Source organism: Eptatretus burgeri, chromosome 11 (assembly GCF_056783735.1).
Source record: "Eptatretus burgeri isolate ZD-2024b chromosome 11, Ebu_testis_v1, whole genome shotgun sequence".
In the NCBI taxonomy this organism is placed as follows: Eukaryota; Metazoa; Chordata; class Myxini; order Myxiniformes; family Myxinidae; genus Eptatretus; species Eptatretus burgeri.
This window is the reverse complement of record NC_140971.1, coordinates 17,465,996-17,481,306: the sequence shown is the minus strand read 5'-3', so window position 1 is coordinate 17,481,306 and position 15,311 is coordinate 17,465,996. Positions and strand designations below refer to the sequence as shown.

Genomic DNA, 15,311 nt, shown 5'->3' with positions numbered 1-15,311 from the left:
ATTTTCCGGTGTATAAACCGCACTTTATCGGCAAAAATGGTAAAAGTTGGGGGTGTGGTTAATACAGAAAAAAAATGTGGTGTAGAAAAAATATCAGTCTTAAAAACGATCAATACTGAATTTCACTTACACTCCAAATAAGCACTTTTTTTTAGCAGTCGGAACTGCTGTGAAGCTTAATTCTGCCGTTTAAATTTTGAAAACCGGTTCAGGTTAAGAATTTGTGCAGCGTTTTATTAACCGTGTGCGGAAATTAAATCGATTAAAAGACAAAAAAAAACCGGAGACACCTGGAGTTGTTTAGGTGCGTGATGTATATAGAGCTTTGCGGCTCTGAAAACGCCATGAAACACACAAGAAGAAGAAGAACACCTGGTCTCACATTAAAATAATTATTCACACTAGCTGGAGTTCAATAACAAAGCAGCCACCTCAAATAAGCTTGCGTGGTGAACTTCCCTCGTATGTCGTGTTCAAGAGGAAGACACTGCTCAAAGCCAAGTTTCCAGCCGGCGTCATTGTTCGTGCGCAGCAGAAGGGGTGGATAGACGAGGGACTTGTGGTGGTGACTATCTTTTTACATGCATCATTTTCTACATGAACATCCGATGCAGGTGGAATTAATCCACCAAGCTTGTTCCCTACATGCTGACGCTATGCGAGCAAATGCTGGGCATGGTTTAAAACTAGGAACAACTAATCAACCCCGAGTACTTTTCTACATGAGTGCATGAAATGGATTTAAAAGGAAGAAGAAGAATCTCACAAGAGCGAGGAGTCACGTGGGACAGCTCGGCTTTAAGAAGTACCAGTGTTGCTCGGTTATTTTGGCTTCCTTTGGTTCTCTTCGTTCTTCCTGTTTCTTTTCATTTTCCCTCGTTTCTATCAGTGATCCCTAACTTGCTTCCTGCGGATTACTCTCGTCGACCAAACAAACTTTCTTACTTTGCAGGCCTTTGTATTCGCTCTCGGTTTCGAGGAACATTAGCTGCATCTCGGTGGAATCGCAACAGACAAACTTTCCTATTTCCCGGACTTGGTATTTTCATCAGTTGAAAATCAACAGTAAACTTGATGTGTTTCCTGCCGGGATTTTTGACCCGGATTCCATGGAACATCGGCCACATGCATCTTGGTTGAACTTTCACCATTACTCCTGTTGCGACGTTGGCTGAGCATTTTGTTGACTGGGGACTGCCGGTGTTTCTTTGGGAGGACGAGAAAGATCGACCCTCTGATGATCTGTGGCTGGATCGTCAAAGTGTGGGAGGAAATACCAGACATAATCAAGCAAGCATTTCTGAAATGATGCATCTCCAACATGGACGGCACAGAGGATGACATCATTTGGGAGGAGGCTGCAAATGAAGGTGACAGTGACTTGGACTTTCTCTACCCTGATTCAGACAAGGAGTTACGTGCCATCTTCAACGAGGAAAGCATTGACGAGAATTTCCTCCGGTTTAGCTGAAAAGCTTCATTAAACCTAAACGGCCCTTTTCAGGGCCACAAATCCACAAGAAATATGTATAATACCGGTATGAATCCCTCTTCTTCCTTTTTCAAGTTACAAAAAAATCCTCTTTATAATATTGAAAAATATAAAAAAAATAATAACTTCTTGGTGTCCTCTCCTCAGTCGCGTATCAATAAAAATGCCGCTCGTGACATGATAATAATATTATTTACCACATAATAAAGACAGTAACTCAGTAATCCCACTTGGTTGTTGAATTAATACCAGGTGGGGTTGACCCTACCTGTCATCCTTTTGAGGTCGGCAAAATGAGTGCCAGCATGATGGTTTCCTGTGTCGGAGGGGCGACCCATCCAGGATTGTGCCTAATATTGTACACGTAATATCGTCATTGTCTACCAATTTTCTGCCGAATCCGTCCATAACTTTTTGAGATATCCTGCTCACAGACCAACAGACAGACAAACACACAGACGGGTGAAAACATAGCCTCCGTCCACCTTGGATGGGAGAGGTAATTATTGTAGTTTAATCCACTATCTGAAATGAAATCTTTATTTTGTTGCTCATTGTTTCAACAACTAGATCACTGGTTTTCAAAGTTTTTTTTTTTTTTTAGTGCCAACCCAATTTCAGAACCTCTCTACATCATGCGACCCAAATGATTCAAAATCCAATTAATAATATATAAGATAACATTTCATATGACACAATAACATTTACTGTTTACTTTATTCACCATCGTCATGTTTTCATAGACGAGTAAACGGAGAATAGCCGACAGTATCCAAATAGTACAGTTGAATGTTTCAGAAGTTTAGTCCGAATGACCTTTAGATATATCAGTGAGAAGGATGAGCCTGTTTTTCAGAAACCAACTTCTCTATTCGTGGAGAAGTAGATGACAATGCCAGGATCATATCATGCTCCATTTCTCGGCGATTTCTGTACTTTGTTTTAATCACCACCATGGTGGAGAACGACTGCTCACAAAAGTATGATGAAGGATATGGCATGAGAACTTTAATGGCGCGCCGTGACAGGGCCGGGTACGACGGCAGCATTTTGCACCAGAATGTCGACAACTAATTCGTCCGCGCAAGAGCCTGCGCTCCTGAATCCTGCTCGAGCTGTACAAGCTCTTCCTGTGCTGTATCATCTTCATCAGCAATCGAGTCCAGTGGAGCCGTGAAAGGGTCCCGAACCACAGAAAAGGACTGCACATCCAGCTCATGGAAATAGTACTCGAACTGTTCAATGAGCGACCAAAGGTGACGTGCTATCTCCCCAGAAAGACTGTCGAGCTCAGTATCATCATACTGGCAGGTCGTTAGATGCTCCACCAGACGGGGGAAAAGGCTGAAGCGCTTAACAGCTGCTTTGTCTGCCAGTAATTTTAGAGTCGCCAGAAATCCGTTCATTTTGTCGTGAAAAATCATGAGGTTGGCGTCTTTGCCTTGGAGGGATCGGTTGAGGACATTGAGACGTTCAAAGATGTCAACGAGATAGCACAGTTCTGACAGCCAAGAGTCCGACTCAAGCAACACTACCCATGCCGTTTTCCCTCGTGTGTGTAGGAACTCCTGCAGTTCATCTTTGAGCTCGTAAATGCGCAGAAGAAGGTTTCCTCGAGATAACCATCTGACTTGAGTGGAGAATAGTAAATTCTTATGGTTGGTGTCCATCTCCTGGCAGAATAGCCTGAATAACCTAGTGTTGAGGATGCTCGATTTGATGTGATTCACCATTTTTACGACTTCTGAGAGCACGCTCTGCAAAGTTTCTGGCAAAGTACGAGAGGCGCGCGCTTCTCGGTGAATCATGCAGTGTACCATGGAGGTCGAGGAGCCACCTCAAGCAATTTACCCTTGAAACCAGAACGCACTCCTAACATTGCTGGCGCACCATCTGTTGTAGAACCGAGCAACTTTCCGAAGTCCAGATCATGGTCACGATAAAACTGCTCTACTTTCCCAAAAATGTCCTCACCTTTGGTGGTGGCCTCCAATGGTTTGATGAGCAGAGGCTCATCGACAAAGTTATCAGCCTTGATGAAGCGGACCCAGACGATGAGTTGCGCGTACGATGCAATATCGGTGGACTCGTCCAACTGTATGGCGTGCCACGGCGATTCCTTGATCTTCTGTACGACCTGAGCCGTTACGTCCAGACTCGTATCTTCAATTCTGCGTTGGATGGTGTTGTCAGAGAGGGGTATAACTGCCAGTTTTTTGCCGCTTCCTCCCCAACCATCAGAGATACCATGTCCTTTGCACATGGCAGCACTAGTTCTTCCGCAATGGAGTGAGGCTTTTTAGTCTTGGCAACATGGAGCGACACTCGATACGAGGCTTCTAATGCCCGAGAATTGGTCTGATGGCATGTACCCTCTCTGTCAAGACGCGTATTCTTGAGTGCAAGAAGTTTCCTCTCAAAGAACGTGCTCTCCTTATCCTGATAAGGCGCATGTTTTGTGGTCAAATGCCTCTGCAACTTATTGTGTTTCATAGACTCCGTAGAAAGCACTTCGAAACAAATCACACACTGAGGCCTCTGTACCCCACTTTTATCCACCACGTAGTAAATTCCAAGGTCCAGAAATTTATCCTGGTAAGAACGTTCTCGAGATTTGCTGGTGGCCGGTGCTGCCATCACAAATAAGGTCTCGAGTCGTACGTGGAGACGTGAATAGACGTTAATGATAGAGTCTGAGTCTGAGAGGCCGTGGATCAAACCACTAATTTCCCGCCAAAATGAACCGCCCTTCAGCGAGCCCGCGCATCGGCTGGATCCCATTCCAAGCGTCATGTTGTGCCGGTTCCCATACTTTGAACGAACCGTGTATATTACATCCTGTAAAAGCGAACACCGATCGAAAATAGACAATTTTTTTCGCTGCAAGCGGACGCCCTCAACCCCACGAGATTTGCTTGGGGTCGCGCCCCCGGGTTCGAAAAATCAAGAACTAGATCAACTTGCCTGTTAATCTTCAGACATCTAAAAACCTGTAAATAGTTGATTAGCAGAAGAGAGTGATATAATTCCCATGATGGTTTTGTTTCAATTACTGCAGTTCAGATGTTGAACATAGCTGGAATTGTAGCAAAGGCAGAAGTAATGATTAATGCAGCACAAGTATGATGAAGAACTTTAAGCCCAAGAACAGTGTCCTAAATTTTTTTTTAAACTGTGTTCAGTTAATTGGCATTTGAAGTGCTAAAAATATAAATTGTGTACGCATGTGTGTTTCACATTGTTCCAGGGCTTGATCAAAAATCTATTCCCAAAAGTTGATTCGAGTGTAATAGACACCAGTGAGAACGGATGGGGTGATGATGACGATGATTCCTTTGGTGGCCTTGAAAGAAAGATGAGAGGAGTTGGAATGTCTGAGCCAGCCTTGCGTACCTGCTTGAAGGAGCTGAAAAGGCAAGATGTGTCTTGGAGTGCATGATTGCATCTCTAGTTTGGTTGAAATAAGGAACTTTCTTTGTTGGATAATTGTAACCTTGACAACATGGGCACTTAATTCAATTAGCATGTCTTCTGGAATACCCATTAAAATAATTTAATACCACATGGAATTATTTTTAAAGCCTGACATTGTGCACAAAATTTTATCCTGACGATGAGTGCAGTTAACTAAAAACCATTTCCTCGTATGTTTTGTGGTGTTGCTGATCTTCCGACATACTTTGACAATGGTGTTGCTGATCTTCCTCTCTGACAATAATAATTTCCTTATTTTTTTTCTTCTTCTCCTTCATTTATTTGGGAAAGTATAACAAAGTCCTTCCTTGACACCCCTGAGCTCCTGACCACATACAAAGCTTTCGGCCTCAGCCTCATGGAGTACTGCTCTTCCCTCTGGGCTGGTGCTCCCGCCTCTCACCTTTCTCAGCTTCACACTGTGGAAATTGAGGCATTTAGGATCATTGGTATCTCCTGCAATGAAGCTGAGTATTTGGGTCTCTCACTCTTTCACCACAGGCAGGTCTATGGTGTTTCTGTCTTTTACCGTCTCCTGTCCGGTCTCGCCCCACCTGCGCTGTCTGCGATATGTTCCCCCCATATTGCTGCAGGGCGCTCAAGGTCCGCCAGCAACCCTCTTCTGGTAAAACTACCAAAATCAAGAATCACTGCTCACCTTCACTCTTTCATTCCTCTTTTTCCTGCCTTTGGAACAAACTGCCACACAATCTTCAATCCCACTCTTCCCTCCAGGTCTTCAAAACAGCTGTTCACCACCACCTCTTATCTTCCCCCATCCAAAACCTCAATATTTTCTTCCCCCATTAACCCACTCCAAACCCACCTCCTCCAAATTCCCTGCTTTCCTTCCTGAAAGTCGCTGTCATGTAAGCACCTGAAAGTCCCTGTGATGTCCATCTTGTGTACCCCGCCCCATCCCTCTCCCTTCCACAGATCTCTGAATGTCTTTGTTCCCCCACTGTTTTATCCTTCCCTCTCCTGCCCCTCTTGTCTCTTGCTCCCCTTGTTGTACGTTCTGTGTGTTTGCTCTCATACGAGCCTCAATATTGCATACAACCCCCCCCTGCTGTTGGTGTGCCCCCTTCCTCTCTTTCTACTGTTCTTTTTGTTCTGTTATGTCCTGATCCGTTCTATGTTCCAGCTCCTCCATGGCCTCGACTTTGCATACAAAAAAATAAGAATAAAGTAGCTGGGAAGCTGTCTAGTTGCATGCATTATAATCTATACTCTAAAAGTGAATTTATATGTTTTTGTTTGTTTGTTATTTGTTTATATATGCTTCAAAAATTAAAAAACTACCCAACTAATTCCAACCAAATTTTGCATGTTGCCTAAGGGTACCCCAAGTATTGTTTCTGTCTGGGTAGCATACCTGGGGGAGGGGGGGGGTTCAGGGTTGAGGGAAGACCCCAATTGTCTCTTTAAATGTGCATCATATAGCGCCACCGGTGGTGTCCGAAATTACAAATTATCTTCTTATACAAATAAAGTTTAAACATTTTGATAATATGCATTACTGTGATGTTGAAATCTGATTGAGAATAATTCGAAATTTTCAAAATGTTTCATTTCACTCATTTAAAACGAAGGTTCAAACCAAAGCAAACAACACTGAGATTTGCAGTGAAGTGGAAGTGATTTTTGCTCACGCCATGTATCGGCAGCACGGATAGTTGCAGAAGGTGATGTTGGCTGACTTCCAAGCAGATGGAAAATGACTTCAGGCAAATGATAGAGTGAATAAAGCAGAATGTTTGTGAGGGGGTAAAATTGCCTTGTATTATTATAATTACCATTATTATCATCATATGTCAGAGGAGATAGAATTTCATGATACGTGGTTGTAAAAAAAAAAAATTGCCGTGTATTATAGCGTCTCCATTGTAGCCTTTGATTCTTGGTTTTACCCCATTTGTCAAAGTGCTTTAACTGGAATTCAAATTCAAATCTCATCGACTGCATTCATTTATTAAGTGTCAAGAACTTTGTTCTGTTTTTTGTAACCTTACTTTTTGGCAAGATGTAGTCTTTTTGTTTGTTTGTTTTGGAAAAATCAACTTCATGACTTTATTAATTTTCTTTACCAGACTGAAGAAGATGCCTCAGTCAATGCCGGAGTATGCACTTATTCAGAGTTACCTTGACCTCATGGTTGAATTACCTTGGAAGAAAAGCACCAAAGGTGAGATATTTTCTTTATATGAGGTCTCTCGTTGATATTTTCTTTGTATGAGGATGTGCAGCACTTCAAGAGACTTGCTTCCAAACCATTCTGCATTGTCTCTGAACTATTGTTACTTGTTTGCCTGTGCTGTTTATCATCTCGTGTCTGTTCCCCTATCTCCTTGTAGATTTATTTTGTATCAAGATATTGCATGTTGTTGTCGTTTGTAGCACTGGATCCCACATGCACCATTCTTGTGGGTCTTACCTGTTAATATATTTTCTCGCTTTGTACTCTCCATTATGCTTCCACTTCCAACGCTCATTCACCTATTGACCTACACACCATCAAATAAAAATAAACTAGAAAGGTACACTTCGACGTCGTGACATCGCTCGATATGCCTCTACCCTTATTATTACATCATCATACATACTTTTATCAAGTTTGACTTAAATCTCTAAACCCAGACCATTGGCTGCCAGACTATCGTCTGATCAGGTTGAAATTTAAAACATATATTCCCCATGACTACTAGATCATAATTTTGACGTTTAATGTTGAATGATGAAGCGGTTCAAGAAAAATATATATTTTTAACATTTTCCTTCAATCCAATATGGCTGCCAGACCATGTGACCTATTAATTATTTGTGAGCACCCTGGTATTCCCAAGACTTGGGGAACATGTGTGAAATTTCACCTCGATCTGTCCAGCCATTCTGGAGAAGATAATTATTTTTAAAATATTTTGTGGCTGCCAAAATTTATAGCTATTTAAAATATGGCTGCCAAACTATGTGACCTATGACATCATAGGTGGAGAACTTTTGCTCCTCATGGAGAGGCGATAGTACCTGTAAAGTTTCGCCTAAATCTGTTAAGCTGTTTCAAAGAAGAATATTTTTGAAGGTTTTTATGTTAAAAACAATATGGCTGCCGAACCACATGACCGGATGACATCAATTTTTTTTCACCCAATACAATTTAGCCCAAGATGACCCTCAAATTTTCATACTGATCTGAGAAAGTGTTCGACTTGCGCAATTATGACGTCATAACAAAGCCATAAAAAATCACACTAGTTTCCCATGGGGAGTACTTCACCTGTGCCAAGTTTCAATTTTTCCCATGAGCAGTTTCAGAGGTCCAAAGGTTTTCCTTTTTTCCAACATGGTTGCCACACCACGTGACTTATGACATCACAATTGTAATTACAATATTCTATAATAGTAATCGTCCATATGGTGAAAATTTTTGTCAATCGGATAAGCGGTTGCAGAGAAAACAGAAAATTAGCATTGGGGGGAGGGGAGGGAACGTACGTACAGACGGATGGACAATCTGAAAACATGATGTCGCCGGTGACTTTGTCGGAGGAGGCATAAAAACTCCTCCTCCATACCTTTTAAACTTACCACAAAATGCTACCTTATCACCATTCGTTTTTAATCATCATTGTGTTCACGTTCTTTCTGTGGTTGATCTATGACATTCTTTCTGCTTTTACATTTGTTCATGTAAGATAGCGTATTAAGGCAAATGTTTGACCAACAGCATAGAGCAGTTTTAAAGTTGTGTTGTACTAAAGCTCTGCTGTACACCAGTCTTAAAGTTGCATTACACGACCTGAATGGGTGACTGTTGGATACATCTGAGGTTGTGGATCCACTGTTTGGAGTGAGTGTTTCCTGATGCTAAATTATTTGAAACCTCTGCGATAAACACTAGCTGATGCTCCAGATGGTCATTATGTCAATTATTGAGTTAATAGGTCAGTTAACAAGTTTTAGTGCAACAAAACACTGCTATTCAAAAGTCTTAGATACATTCAGGAGTTACAGTTTGTGGATGTTATAATTATCAACAATTTACTCAAAGCCCCCACTCGCGTTTTCTCGCATTAAAGCAACGTTGACTTTTATTATTACAGCTTAGTTTTGGTGTGATGCACTTAAATTTGTCATTTAGCAATCCTTAATTCACATTGATCATAATCTTCAAAAATTTGTGATTACAATTAAAAACAAGCTCGAATGAGCTAAGATCCTCGTCCTCTTAATGATGACGTCATAAAAACGAATATGACGTCATTGTGATGTATAAGGTTTGTGATAAATTATCTGTGCTAATGCCCGGCTTGATTCCCGCAAACAAAATTCAAACAGCTTGCCTAGTTTCAGAGATAATGGTATAGGGGATTTCCATTAGCGGCGATATTATGTCAACTTTTTTTCTAGGAAGAATTTCCAAAATCGGAGATGGTTACTGCCTGCGCGTGGGCTTTCTGCATATACATGGCAAGTTTCACGAAGATCCGATGAAAACTCTGGATTGTGAAACAAAAAATAGGAATGACGTCATAAAAATTGATATGACGTCATAGTGATGTATCATATGTGTGGTAATTCATCTCTGCTAATGCCCTGTTCGATTCCTGCAAACAGGATTCAAAAAGCTTTCCTAGTTTCGGAGATAATTTTTTAGGCGATTTCCATTAGCGGAGATATATTGACGTCATAACTTTTTTTCTCGGAGGAATTTTCAAAATCGGAGATGGTTACTGTCTGCGCAGGGTATTTTTACATATATACGCTAAGTTTCAGGAAGTTTTGATGATAACTGTAGGCTGTGAAACAAAAAAGTCCACAAGAAAAACAACGCGAGTTAGACTTAGAGATCCTCCACGAGGATCTAATAAACTTTACTTGAGCATGAGCAGCTAATATGAAGTGTTGCAGCTAATCCATCGCAATTACCAATCAAATCTCATTGATCACTCATTGTCAGGTGTTCCTCATCATTAACATCATGTGTTCCTCTCCACACATCCACAAAACTAAAAACCTACTTTTTGTCCTGAAGAATACTGATCTATTAGGATTAACTGTTAGCGTAAAACAAAATGGCTAAATTTCAGTAGGAGATCACCATAGAATTGCGTTTCTGCAAAAAGAAGGAAAACCATTGAGTGAAATAGCTTGCATCACTTGATTTTCATGGTGTGGTATCTGAAGAACAATTATCAATTAGAGAAACATCATCTGCAATTGACAACCCCAGGACTGGAAGACCCAAAATCTGTCTCACAAGGATGAGCAACACTGCAATATAATATCCTTATGCAATAGAAAGAAGACAATCATTGAATTGATAACAGAACTGGCAGAAGGCTCAGGTGTCCTCCAGCCATCAACAGTACGAATGTAACTTTTGAAATCAGGACTTAAATTATGTGTTGCACTAAGGAAACCTCTGTTAAGAAAAGGTAACAAAACTAAAAGGCTAAATTACGCCCAAGAACACAGAAATTGGACGATGGAACAATGGTCAAAGGTGCTTGAAACAGATGAATCAAGGTTTCAGTAATTTTGGATCTAATCGAAGACAGTTGGTGAGACAGTGTAAAAGTGAAACTTTTAAAGAGCCTTGCTTGAAACCACCAATTAAGCATAGAGGATGTTCAATTCAAGTTTTGGGGTGTATATCCTCAATTGGTGTTGGAAAATTCCTGAAAATTAATGGTATGTTAACTTCAGTAATGTACAAACAAATTTTAATCCACCATGCTATCCCCACTGGTGCAATACTTATTGGTTGAAACTTCATCTTACAGCAAGATAATGATCAAAAACACTCAACTGGAATAATTAAAGCTTATTTGAAATTATGGTCACTTTCTAACAGTAGCCATAGATGCATGAGCTTTGATGGGAAAGTGGGCCGGAAGGAACAGAAGAATCTGGAGGGAAAGTCAATCATTACCTGGTTCAAGAGGGAGGATGTACTAATTGCAAAAATTCAGGTTCCAAAGCTTTGTGATTGAGTCAAACCCAAAGAATCACAGAAGATGTTAGCTCTAATGCCATGGCTTGTTGCAGATTGTGTACTCAGTCATCTGGTATGATGGCAGTTGAAGTTGTCACAGATGAGGTACAGTAAGTTGGGGTGGACATAGAAGTGTATGTTGAGTCATCATCATTGGGTGGATGGTTACAGAGATTAATATGCAGCCAGAGGTACTCCATGTAGTGGGGTGGCTTAGGGTCAATTTTCAAGACAATCGTTACAGGGCGGACAAAAGCGCCACTTTTTGCATGAGGCTTCGATTGGCCATGGGAAACAAATTTAGAAGGGGAGCCCCGATAAAATATTCACGGTATGCGATATACGCAGCAAAATCCAAGATGGCCACCAACGAAAATTAAAAATCACATATCTGTGGCTACAGAAGTGCTATTGATATGAATTTGGTATCAAAATAGGGGTTTTCAGGGTCCAGGAATTTGATTTTGTGCATTTCAAGCCAAATTTTTTTTTTTTTAATATTTTCATGAATTTTTTTTATCAAAAAGATTGATTATCTTGATGCATATTTCAGAAATAATGAGGATAAGCTTTCCAAATGCATACCATTAACACTATTTTGAAATATTAATACAAATGAGCAAATTTACAACTGATGGACATTAGAAACAAACATGAGTAATGCTATTCAACATACAGCTTCAATGCCAGGAGTGTCTTTAAAGCCTTTTTGTTTGTGTGATAACATTTCATGGCACCCCATGTGACCTACTTCTCTACCACACCCAAGATGAAGTTACAGTTGACACATGCAAGGATGGGTTGACCAACATTAATTGTAAATAAGCTGAAACTATTATAAAAACAAGTGATTTTGTAAAATATATAATATTTAGACTGCATATCCACAACAACCATGAGGGTGACTTGAAGGATTTTTTTTTTCACATGAAGTGCAGTCCTTCCCTCCATCTGTCAGATCTGGGTAGACTCTATCTGACAGGCACAGTCTGAACTCTTGAAATGTTTGGAGGAACCAGGTCAGCCTGAACCACCTATTAACTTTGACTGTAAAGTTTTGGATGGTGCTGTCTGCCGACTAATGCTGTCAGCACATTTGATGAATATAGCAGCAAGGTCTTCTTTCCATACGTGTCAAAGCAGCTAGATAGCAGCAAAAGGGTCGACATTGTTTGGGATATGTATCTTCCTGGCAGTTTGAAGGATTCCACTTGAGAGAAACAAGGAAAAGGCATGAGAAGGAAAGTCTCTGGCCCGGAAAAACTGCTCACCAACTGGCCAGACTTTCTTCGGAATGTAATGAACAAAAATTACCCCCGTGCGGGAGTGACGGTCATCTCTGCGAGAAAATATATAGCCTCCTGAAGGTAGGGCAGTTTTTGCAAACTTTGAAGTCACGTGACGCGAAAACGAAAGTGAATATCGAAAATGCGGGCCGACAAAATTTAGATATTGTCCCATAGATTTATATTCCACAATCAAATTCAAGATCGCTTGAGAAATGTAGGAGGAGATAGATTTTGAAAATCATCATTTTCACATTTTTTGTCAACTTTGAAGTCATGTGACACGAAAGTGAATATCGAAAATCCGGCCCGATCAAATTTAGATATTGTCCCATAGATTTATATGCCAAAATCAAATTCAAGATCGCTTGAGAAATGGCGGAGGAGATAGAATTTGAAAATCGTCATTTTCGCAACTTCAAAGGCCTCGTGACCTTGACCTTCGGTGACCTTGAAAGTCATACCATCGTGTACGTCTCATCGACCTCTATCAGGATCACTAATGACCAGATCTCCCACTTCAACTTCATTGTGAACGGACGGATCGTCACCTCTCCTCTCAACACCAATATTATTAGGTCATGCTCGAAGAGATAACCTAAAAAGGAACTGTTCGACTTCCTCTCGAATAAGGCTGGTGAAATGATATGCCCTCCCAACAAAGCTATATACATCACGTCAGGTCGGTTTATTAACACACCATTACAGATAGTATGATAAATTCAAGGATTATAATTGAGTTTATATTCAATCAAGTTAATATGCTGAATACAGTATATATTTTGCTTGCTTTAGGGGAGTCAGTTATATCACTGGGCTGTGATGAAGACATGCTGGATTGCAACCACGAGGAGGCAGATTCTCGAATACTGGTCCACATTCAGGATGCTTTTGCGCATGGGGCAAAGTCAGTTGAAGTCCTTACTGTGGAGACCGATGTAGTTGTGATACTAATTGGCAAATACCATTGTCTCCAGATAGTCCAACCTAAGGCTGATATATGGGTGGCCTTTGGAATGGGAAAGAAGTTCAGATACTACAGCATCAACAGAATCTGTTCCAGTCTTGGACAGCAAAAATCCCAGGCAATGCCAATGTACCACACATTCACTGGGTGCGATACGACATCGTCTTTTCGAGAAAGAGGCAAAAAATCAACGTGGCTGGCCTGGCAGTCATACAGTGAAGTGACAAACACTTTCATACCTGGTTGAGCATCCTTTCCATCCTCTTGATGCATCATCTCCTCACTTCAAAAAGCTTGAAAGGCTTGCAATCATCACCGATGACAAAACCAGCCCCCTGGAGAATGTTAATGAAGCTCGGCTTGACATAGTCTGCCACAAAAATCGGACAATGGACAAATTGCCACCAATGCAGGCAATTAAAATAATAATAAAAATTATGATAATTTGTTAAAGGTGTTGTTTTTTGGACAAATAGTATAATCTAAATAATTCTCATTTTCGAGGATGCTTTGCTTCAACATGCCCGCAGAGCAGTGTATACCAAGCTGGAATTTGGATACAAAGTACTGAGGTACAGATGGTGTGTCCAGATCCCCAAGATTTTGGATGGAGCAAAATCCATGACACTTGGGTGCCAACATGGATCACTATCCCCGAAGTATCCAGAGCTTTGTAGAGAGCTGATCAAATGTTGTTGTGAGGGTGACTGTTCACACTGTAAATGTGGCAAGGCCAACCTCAGCTGCACTCCTCTGTGCAAATGTAAGAGGAATACATCACTTTCATGAAAGGCAAGAAAGCCAACTTATATCAGTTGTTGTGCTGCTTATTTTGGTATATTGATTGACTTATAGTCTGAATCATAATTAATATATTGTTCAGGAATATAACATGCATTGATATGCTGTATAAATAAACTAATATATTATTGAAAAAGTTATATTTTTGAAGTCATATATGTCATAAAGACAAAATAAGCTGGCAGAGGACATTCATATGTGTAAAATAATGTTTTTTGACACTAAAACCACCTATTTTGACACCAAATTTATGTTGATAGCACTTCTCAAACCAGAGATATGTGATTTTTATTTTTGTTGGTGGCCATCTTGGATTTTACTGCGCTGATCACGTACCAAGAATATTTCATCAGGGCTCCCCTTCTAAATTTGTTTCCTATGGCCAAAAGAAGCCATAAACAAAGTTTGGTGCTTTTGTCCGCCCTGTAACGATTATCACCCTAAGCCACCCCACTAATATGGCAAGGAGGGGATTGTGGGGGCAATGGACATTCCTTATCCTTTATTTGCTCTCTTCAATTTGTCCTTCACTTTTGACCACCTTCAATTTGCCTGTAAGTCAGCCCCCATCACTCCTATCCATATAGAAGCTGCAAAAACATTTAGTTATTGTGGGTCAGTGCACCTACTTCTAGTTGTAAGCAAGGTTGTGAAATCCATCATCACAACTGGCATAAAGTCTTTCCTCTTCTCAAATGGCTTGATCTCAATCCAATTTGTATTTCGTCCTTGTCACGGCTACTTCTCTCAGCAATGGATGAAGGCCTTAAATTGTAAATAAGAGGTCAGTGTTGTTTCACTTGCTAAAACACAGGCATTCCATACTGCCTGGCATCCTCCTCTGCTGGCCAAGCTATCTGCCTACATCATCCAAGCTCAACATCTTTCCTGGCTGATCGACCGACTTCCTCCACTCTCAATCAATGCATAGCCCTTAACACTCATTTAATTTACCTCTCCCAATGGAGGCTGGAGTGCAGCAAGCCAGCAAATTGAGCTTATTTTTTTATTTATTAATTCTATACATACATGACTTCTTCTGGTGTCCTTGAAAATGTTATTTGCAGATGATTCCACATTATAACGAACATTACCCCAATCCCAAAGATGGGGTAGCTTATTTGCTGACCTGGAAAGGATTACCTTGCATGGTGTATGCAGGTCTGAGCCGAGGAAGGACTGAGGATATCATTTAAGCATTGAATAAAAGTATTCCATCACCTTCTCCAAATATCTCCCCTGCGACATCATGTTGAGTTCAACGTGTTGAAGAATTTGGGATAAAATTAGGGGTGT

At 40.7% G+C, this 15,311-nt stretch overlaps 1 protein-coding gene across 4 annotated transcripts in view; it reads left to right on the top strand.

Annotated features, from left to right (window-relative positions):
* Positions 1–15,311, top strand: part of LONP2 (lon peptidase 2, peroxisomal) — a 73,863-nt gene that overhangs the window by 14,076 nt on the left and 44,476 nt on the right. For 3 of the 4 annotated variants that reach the window (XM_085845383.1, XM_085845381.1, XM_085845384.1), the window contains 3 exons: positions 4,740–4,906; positions 5,258–5,467; positions 7,057–7,151. In XM_085845383.1, the coding sequence (XP_085701509.1) occupies positions 4,740–4,906; positions 5,258–5,467; positions 7,057–7,151 (472 nt within the window). The remainder of the gene's footprint in view (positions 1–4,739; positions 4,907–5,257; positions 5,468–7,056; positions 7,152–15,311) is intronic. The other variant, XM_085845382.1, reaches the window with a different exon arrangement.